An 8,584-nucleotide genomic window follows, 5' to 3' on the forward strand; every position below is an offset into this window, starting at 1 on the left:
TGCGACTTGTGCTAAGCGGGCCCGACTGTGCGCGCCCGTGTGCCGTCCTGTGTGGGGACCGTGTGCTCAACGCGCGCGGGGTACCTGTGCCCGTCTAGCCAAGAGTGCGCCGCGTGCGCGAGCGGGTTTCCGGGACGCCGCAGTGGTGGGGGGTGGCCCTGCGAGGGGCGGGGGTCACCGGGACTGGCCGGCGCCGGCCCCGTGCGCGCGGAGGCGGGGGCGGGGGGCGGGGGCCGCGGGGGGGCCGCGGTACGAAAAGGGCGGCGCGCGCGGCGGCGGCAGCAGCTCGGCGGCGGAGGCATTGGAGAGCGCAGCGCGCAGCCCGGTGCAGCCCTGGCTTTCCCCTCGCCGCGCGCCCGCGCCCCCTTCCGCGTCCGCAACCAGAAGCCCAGCGCGGCGCCCGGAGCCGGACCCGCGCCCGCGCCGCTCCCGGGACCGCGACCCCGGCCGCCCCGAGATGACCGCGACCGCAGTCCTCCTGCCCGTCCTCTTGCTCCTGCTGGCCTTCGGCCACAGTGCCCATGGTGAGCCCCCCGGCGGCCCGGCTCGCGCCCCCTCTGGGGAAGCCTGCGACGCCCCCCTGGCTGCCTGGTGACCTGCGCGCCCCGTCCCATGCGCCCCAATCCGGCCCGTCCCACCTAACCCTAAGCCCTGCGCTGTGCTCGCCTCACCTTCCCCGCCACCCTTGCATGCCAAGCCCGGCCCTGGGAGTCCCGGGGGGGCAGCAGAGGTGTGGGATCCCCAGCCCCTTCCTGCCCCGCAGAAGTGGCACTCGGAGGGGTGTCGGTGCGCTGAGGCAGGAGGTATGGAGAAAGGAGGTGATGCTGGGAGTCCTGTGAAAATGCTTTGGGGTGCAACTTTAGGGTGTTCATGTGTGCGCGTTTGGGAACAGGTCTGTGAGGACAGTGGGGGGTGACTTTGCCGTCGTAGTCCCAAATTCCCAACCAGGAGCCCAGCCCAAGCTTCTGTGTGACGTTTCTCTAGGTGAGGGGCTGCGACACTTCTGTCTGCAGCGGCCATCTGTCTCTGACAGCCAGAGAATTGCCCCCTTCCTGCAGTGGCCCCCGTCCCCACTGCACCAGTGGTTATGGGGGGGCTGTCTGGAACGCTGGACAGCAGGTTGAAGTAAATGCACACAGTAGGCACCTCTTGAAGTGTCAGAATCTTTAAATAGTGTCAGAATTGCAGTCAGCTCTGCAAAACCTTTGCGTGTTTTTAAAATATGAACAGTGTGGGGTAAGGGATGTTGGGGAATTTGACCTGGGTGTCTGGCTTAGCTGGGATGAACCTTTAAAAAAAATCCAGACACCTTACCTGTGAGCCTCCAGGTGAACCTGTCGGGGCTTCCTCAGAGATGAATACCTCAAAATCTGCTCCCCTTTTAACTCACTTAACGTAAGTGAGGGCTTGGCTGAGTGCCCAGGGGTCAAAATCTTTTCATCCACTGTTTCCTCATCCCTAATTTTAAGACTCAGGGGTTTGTATTTTGTTTGGGGGGAAAACAAGGTGTCTGACCTGCTTCTGAGAACTAGGCAATGTACTGTGGTCACTCCATAACCAGGAACGTGGCAGAGAATTTCCCTGAGTGGGTTGATATGAAGTGCCTACTGTGTGTCAGGCTGGTAGGACTACAGAGGGTAGTGGGCTCTCTTGAGGAAGGCGTTGGGCTTTGCTTTGGCCTCTGGGGCCTTGTGGGGTGAATGGTGTAACCTTTTTTGTGCCTCAGGAGCTGAATGCTTCCCGGCCTGCCACCCCCAAAATGGATTCTGCGAGGATGACAATGTTTGCAGGTAATGGAGTGGTTCCCCAGAGGTAGCTTGTAGGGGGCCAGGACAGAATCCTGGGGAGTCACAGTGTCAGGCAGAAAAGAGGGGTTGCTTGGTCTGGGCTGCAACAGCTTCCTCACCCCCACAGCAAACTGGTGGAGACAGTGAGGGGAGAAAGGACAGAGGATTATTGGAGGGACAGGCACAGCTCCTGTCTGCTTTCTCAGAAGTGGGGTGTCAGGAGAGCCCTTGCAGGATGAGACCACTGCAAGCCACTGCGGCAAAACGCAGCATTATCCTGGGCTCTCAGGGACCCCTCTGTCTGCTCCTCAGTTGGTCCTCTGTTTAAGCTTTTCCATTCAGGTGACTGTTTGCTTCCTGGGACTCACTGGCCCAGCCCTGTGCAAAGACCCCATGGGCCCTTGGTTCCACAGAAAGCAGCCTGAGCTCCCTCTTCACCCCTGCCCCCCTCATATGTCCCCATCTTTTTCCCCTCCCCCCCATGCAGGTGCCAGCCTGGCTGGCAGGGTCCTCTCTGTGACCAATGCATGACCTTTCCTGGCTGTGTTAACGGACTCTGCGTGGAACCCTGGCAGTGCATTTGCGACGATGGCTGGGATGGGAACCTCTGCGACATAGGTTGGCACATGCTCTGCCCTTGCCCACCCCCAGCTCTGCCCTCTGCCCCCTGCCCCAGCCTTCCTCCCCCCAGCCCTGCGGCTGCCTCCCCTCTAACCTTATTCCAATACACACTGGGTGCATTCTGTGTGGTAATGACCTGTTCATACACTTCTCGCTGGTGATTGGAGCCTCCTCACAGGTAGGGACATAATTTTGCTACCCTCTGCACCACTGGCACCCAGCATCCACCCAGCACCCGAGAAGGCACTGGGAGGGGTGGCAGGGAGCTGCCTGTTGAATAAAGAGTCACAAAATAAACACATTCCACACAAAGCTGAGAGGATGGGCAACACAGACCTGGATAACCTGTCCAGGTTACTGCAGAGGGGAAAGGAGAGCCGGAGGTGGGGTGGGGGTCACAGAGCAAAGACTCCAAGAGATTCATTTGCAAGATTGTTAAGGAGGCTGCAGCAAGCAAACAAACAACAAATAAATGGGGGCGGGAGGGGTCTATCAGTGCTGAGTGGTGGGTGGAAGGAGCTGCGTCAGGGCCACGAGGACGGGCTGGGGGCTGTGATGAAGAGCTCAGGGGTAGGGGAGGCTGGGGGCTGGGAAAGGCTGAGAAGTGGTTCAAGTGCGCTTTGGTGTTAGCTGTTGATTTCATTAATTTATGCAATCTTTGTCCTCCTTTACCCCGAGCAATTGAGAGTTGGCTGTCGCTGCATTTTCAGGCTGCAAATGTTCATCCGAGCCCATTCTCATTTGGCAAAACCTGCCTGGAAGCCCAGGCAGACTGAAGTCCTCGAAAAAACTCCAGCAGCCTAGGCAGTGCCGCAGGGTCTCTGACCCTCAGTCCCCAACATTAGCGGAGATGAGTGGTCCCAGTAGGGAAACTGAGGCTCAGAGAAGCAGAAGGGTCTGCTCAAGGACAGAGAAATCGGGAGAAGTGCCAGCTAAAACCCCCTCCCCCAGCCTCACGAATGGGTTTATTCTCATCTGGGCTTTTTCTAACACCCTCCCTTAAGGAAAACCTGAGCGCAGCAGACTTTCAAAATTGAGCCACCCCCCCCCCCATTGACTTGGGTCCTTAAAGGCCCTCCCTACTCCCAACCTCATCTCCCCCCCACACACACACACCCGCTCCCCTATGGTGCAGAGCTGACTCACCTCTGGCCTTCAGCTCTCCTGCCTCTCAGCACTGAACCCTCCACCCTCACAATAGCTTTAGCTGTTTGGGGACCAGGGGATCCCAGAGATGTCACCATCTGGGATCAGGGCTGTCAGCCTGGAGCTCCCCCAGTTGGGTATCTAAGCCCAGGACTTCCCAAGGGGTTTCCAGACAAAGTCCCCTCCCCACTGGGTTGACAAAGGCTGTCCGCTAGGGATGCTCGGTCCAGGAAATAGCCCTCCGGGTAATTGAGGGCCCTCTCTCTCCCTTTCCCCTTTTCTCAGGCCTTTGAGGCTGTCTCAGCCACAGCTGCTGCCCCGGCTGAGACCCCTCCCCCCAAAACTCCTGCGGGCAGCCTTCTCCATGGGAAAAGGTGGGCTTAGCCTCTACTGAGGAGGCTTGACACCTTGGGGACAGGAGTAGTGTGGTGGCCAGCTCTTTAGCCTAAATTTTGGATTCCCAATGACAACAGAGCAGGGAGCTGAGGGTTAGGAACCAGTCGCAAGGCTCCGCGTGCTCATGCCTTCCTTCTTTCCTTCCTTCCTTCCTTCCTTCCTTCCTTCCTTCCTTCCTTCCTTCCTTCCTTCTTTCCTTCCTTCCCATAATGATAAATCTTCTTTATGATTTCTTGCTCTCAGCCCGGCTCCCAAGGAATGCCTCCTGGACTCAGGATAGGCCATCAGCAAGGCAGTCAGGCTTTTCCTTATTGATTGCTTGCCATCTCCCCTCCATGAGGGTGCGGATTTTTGTAATAGAGGGGGAAATCTGCATGTGTGACCTCAGCATTGGGACCCCTCCCACCCCCAGTCAACCTTAACTTGCTGTGTCTCTTGTTGGTCCTGGCTTTCTATTTGGTAGAAAACCAAAGCTAAAATGTTTCTCAGAGACTGGCCAGAGAGAGTCCCTTTTTTTATAAGTGGGGAAATTGAGGCACAGTGTGGGAAGGGGCTGGCCTCTGCAGCTAGCTGGAGATGGGCATAGGACAGTCTGTCCCTGGCTCAGCTGGGGATGGGGGAGCAGCGGGGAGGGCTGGGTTCTGCACTGTCACAGAGCCCCTGACCCAGGTCCCTTTGTTCAGCTCATCGCTGTTTGGCTGAGCCCGGGATAATGGAGTGTGCCTGACGGGAGGTGTAGAAAGACAGTGGGAACATACCCGTATTCATGGAAACGCTCACTGACAGGAGAGGGCTCAATAGTTCTAATCTTGACACCTTCAAAAGAGGCAGCCTTTTTATCGTGGACCCCCTTAGTTCAGAACCTGAGAGCAGAGAGGCCACTGGGAAGTGGAGGCAGTGCTGGGGCTAAATCAGGTTTTTTGGTTCCCAGTGGGGGGTCTTCACATCTCCCCTTCCCCCCTGCCCCTCTCCCCTCTGTGAGGATGGACCGGTATGAAAGACAGCTGATGTTTCTAACAGTTGGGCTGCACTAGCCCCCCCCCCAGCGGCAGTCCCCACCCCCCCAAACATGAGAAGCTGGACAGAAACCAGTCTGGAGGAGGCAGGCCTCAGGGACCTCAGCCTGGCACATGTTTGGGGGAGGGAAGGAGTCTGCTGGACTTAAGGAGGGACCTGGTTCCCTGGAAAAAAGTACAGCTGTGCTGGGTTGAATGCCAGCAAGCCAGCGGCCGTGACTTTCTGTCTCCATGATCTGTCTCGGGACCCCACTTGGTGACTATTGGCAGTGGCCACGAGCAGACATCTAGGCAGGTCATTTGGGGTCCCCCTTGATCAGTTGGAGGGGTCCCTCTTTCCATCTCCATCTTGGAAGCTCTCCTACCAGCCTCTGTCCCTGTCCTCTCCCTGGGGGAGGGACTGACAAGCTGTGGTTTTCTCTCCCCTCCCCCCCAGACATCCGGGCTTGCACCTCGACCCGCTGTGCTAATAACGGAACCTGTGTGAACCTTGATAATGGCCACTATGAGTGCTCCTGCATCCCTGGGTTCTCGGGAAAGGACTGTCAGAAGAAGGATGGGCCCTGCGTGATCAATGGGTAAATATTCTTTCCCCATTATGTGTGATCTGATTCATGCTGCTCTGAATCCTGCTTCACACCCCTAAAGACCCTTTCAGCCTAACCCAATTGGACCTGTCCCCTGACAAAAAACCAAGTAAGTGCCTGTCCTGCAGCCCCAAGGGGGGCCGCCCTCCATCAGGGGAAGTGTCATTTCCATGATTTTCTCAAATGACCCTGAAGGCGATTTCATATCCCCAAGTCCTGATGTGTGTGAATGTCAGTAGATTGGGACCATGAACTGGAGCTCAGAGCTGCATAATTTTCTAAAGGCGATATAATAAGAGATCAGAGTTTGGCGGGGCCTGAGGCTACTTGTGAAACCCACTCATGTTTTAGGGGGTAGTTTTGGGAACAGTGGAGCTGCTAGTCTGAGGGGGTGGGGAGAGGGGTCTGTGGTGGCCCTGGGGCGGGGGGGGGAGGATTAGCCATAAGGGCCGGGAGTTGGGGTCCAGCTCTCAGCTACCCTCAGTGGGGTGGGGACTCTGGGACTTCTGGGGAGTGAGCACAACAGACAGAATGAACACTCGCCTCTCCTGCACCTCAGCCATTTCTGGCCCTTATCTGCTTAGCTGCACTGATGGGGCTTAAACGGAGACTGGAAGAATCTTGACAGAAGCAAGAATTCCACTTAGGACCCGGTCCTGGCCCAGGAGTTGGGGCAGAGGTGCCCTTTCCTCTGAGGAAATAGAGGCTAACTGCAGAATCAGCTTATCTGGACCTGGCATTGCAGGGTGGTGTGGAGAACCCTGGAACTGGCAACCGCCACAATGGGCATTTACGAGGCATCTGAAGATCAGTACCCAAAGGGGTCAGAGGAGAGGGGGTGACACCAGATGCCATTTCTGCTTATTAGTGGGAAGGGAAAATACAGAGTGAGACCTTTAAAATATTTTGCTTTTCTCTCTAACAGACTTGGAACCAGTCTGTCAAAATACAGCCCAGGGCCCTTGAAATTCCTTCAGAGTCCAGCTCCTATGCAGCCCCGAAGCAGTAGTCTTGGTTTCTTTGCCTAAAGCCCCTTTCTTCCCTGGAGTTTTGGCATTTATCAGATGACAAAGGGCCTGTTCGTTTAAAAGCACTTACATTAAATGCTCCGTGTGTTCCGCTCTGAGCAGACAGCTTCGGTCTGTAAGCTGCACTTCGGTGAATGAGGCACTATTAACCAGCCGGGCACGGACGGCTCGAGCCGGCAAAGACAGACCGTGTATTTCTTTCACTCTGAGAGTCCCCAAGGGTTTCCTGCACAATAACCTGCAGGCTCACTCTGCTGAAAATAAAAATAAAAATCATAATGGGGTGGTGATGGGAGTGGGAGGGAGGGAGTGACATCCGGTGTCGCTCAGCTTCAGTGGCCCAGGGACCAGGCTAACGGAGAGGGCTCGCTCTAGGCCTGCGTTATTACTAACTGTGCCTCTCCCAGCCTCAGGTTCCCCATCTGTCCAGTGACTAACCGTCAGGCCTCTGGTCAGAGAGATGACATAAGAGGTGGGAGAGGAGATGGGCTGCCGGCACGGGAGGTTAGGTGTGTTCCAGGTTGGCAGTGTGACGGGGGTGAGGTGTACACCCCACACAGTCGTGCATTCCGCCCAGGACAGCAGGAGACCCTCGCAGGCAGGGGTACCAGTGCCCAGTGCCTCCCTGGGCCTCCCTGGCTGGCATCATTCACTCGCCTAATGTGTTCTGAGCACGTTTTGTGAGGCCCCAATAGGTCTGCCATGTGGAGCCATCCAAGGCCCTGCCCTCCATCCACAGCACCGTTGTTCTAGCCCAGCCCCCCGAGGGCCCTTTACCTGGTCCCTTATTGTGTTGCAGTTCCCCCTGCCAGCACGGAGGCACCTGCGTGGACGACGAGGGCCGGGCCTCCCATGCTTCCTGCCTGTGCCCCCCTGGCTTCTCAGGGAATTTCTGCGAGATCGTGGCGAACAGCTGCACCCCCAACCCATGCGAGAACCAAGGCATCTGCACCGACATTGGGGGTGACTTCCGTTGCCGCTGCCCTGCTGGTTTTGTGGACAAGACCTGCAGCCGCCCGGTGACCACCTGCGCCGCTGACCCGTGCCTGAACGGGGGCACCTGCCTGCAGCACAGCCAGGTGAGGTTCGAGTGTCTGTGCAAGCCCGAGTTCACAGGCCCCATCTGTGGCAGGAAGCGTGCGGCTGGCTCCCAGCAGGTCACCCGTCTGCCCAGTGGGTATGGGCTGACCTACCGCCTGACCCCCGGGGTGCACGAGCTGCCAGTGCCGCAGCCCGAGCACCGCGTCCTGAAGGTCTCCATGAGGGAGCTGAACAAGAGCACCCCACTCCTCTCCGAGGGCCAGGCCATCTGCTTCACCATCCTGGGCGTGCTGACCAGTCTGGTGGTGCTGGGTACCATGGGCATCGTCTTCCTGAACAAGTGCGAGGCCTGGGTGTCCAACCTGCGCTACAACCACATGCTCCGCAAGAAGAAGAACCTGCTGCTGCAGTACAACAGCGGGGAGGACCTGGCCGTCAACATCATCTTCCCCGAGAAGATCGACATGGCCACCTTCAGCAAGGAGGCTGGGGACGAGGAGATCTAAGCAGCGTTCCCACCGCCCCCCCCTGTATTCTCGGGGTCCCGCAGAGCTCACTATATGCGGTCTGTTCTCATCTTTGTGGTGGAATTTGCTGTTCTTTGTGTCCAATCTGGCGAACGCTACGCTTCCCTCTATTATCTTTGTGTGGCCGTGTGACCCACGCGATGCTAAAGCAAGCCTTTTTCTCTCTCTTAATGCATGATAAAAAATAATAAGAATTTAATCTTTAAACGCGTAAAAGAAATAAGTATGTTATTCTAAACTCTAAACTTAAAATCAAAAAAGACCAAAAAAAAACATGGCAACCGTACCAGGACTCGGGGCCGACGTCCCTCTCCGAGGGGTCTCAGCCACAGGGTCCTCGTGAAACCATGACGCGTGTTGTGCATGACCGACCACTGTGAAAAGGGCTAAAATCTCTTTCGTTCGTTAATTGTCACACGACACATTCGACTCGCA

General features: G+C 57.0%; 1 protein-coding gene across 1 annotated transcript; it reads left to right on the forward strand.

Moving 5' to 3' along the window:
- Window positions 1–284: 284 nt before the first annotated feature.
- On the forward strand, window positions 285–8,348 carry DLK1 (delta like non-canonical Notch ligand 1). The gene is made up of 5 exons (XM_019747139.3): window positions 285–524; window positions 1,727–1,790; window positions 2,275–2,405; window positions 5,403–5,544; window positions 7,381–8,348. The coding sequence occupies exons 1-5, from the start codon at window positions 458–460 to the stop codon at window positions 8,126–8,128; spliced, it is 1,152 nt and encodes a 383-aa protein (XP_019602698.1). The 5' UTR covers window positions 285–457; the 3' UTR covers window positions 8,129–8,348.
- Window positions 8,349–8,584: the final 236 nt, after the last annotated feature.

The sequence above is a fragment of the Rhinolophus sinicus genome, chromosome 3 (assembly GCF_057876585.1).
Source record: "Rhinolophus sinicus isolate RSI-liver-muscle chromosome 3, RSI-T2T, whole genome shotgun sequence".
Taxonomy (NCBI): domain Eukaryota; kingdom Metazoa; phylum Chordata; class Mammalia; order Chiroptera; family Rhinolophidae; genus Rhinolophus; species Rhinolophus sinicus.

Bases quoted from the DNA above. Each gene is read 5' to 3' on its own strand.
- DLK1 (XM_019747139.3), top strand. From the start codon at position 458: ATGACCGCGACCGCAGTCCTCCTGCCCGTCCTCTTGCTCCTGCTGGCC. The intron at 525-1,726 runs GTGAGCCCCCCG...TTTGTGCCTCAG, and splicing joins CTTCGGCCACAGTGCCCATG to GAGCTGAATGCTTCCCGGCC. The intron at 2,406-5,402 runs GTTGGCACATGC...CCTCCCCCCCAG, and splicing joins TGGGAACCTCTGCGACATAG to ACATCCGGGCTTGCACCTCG.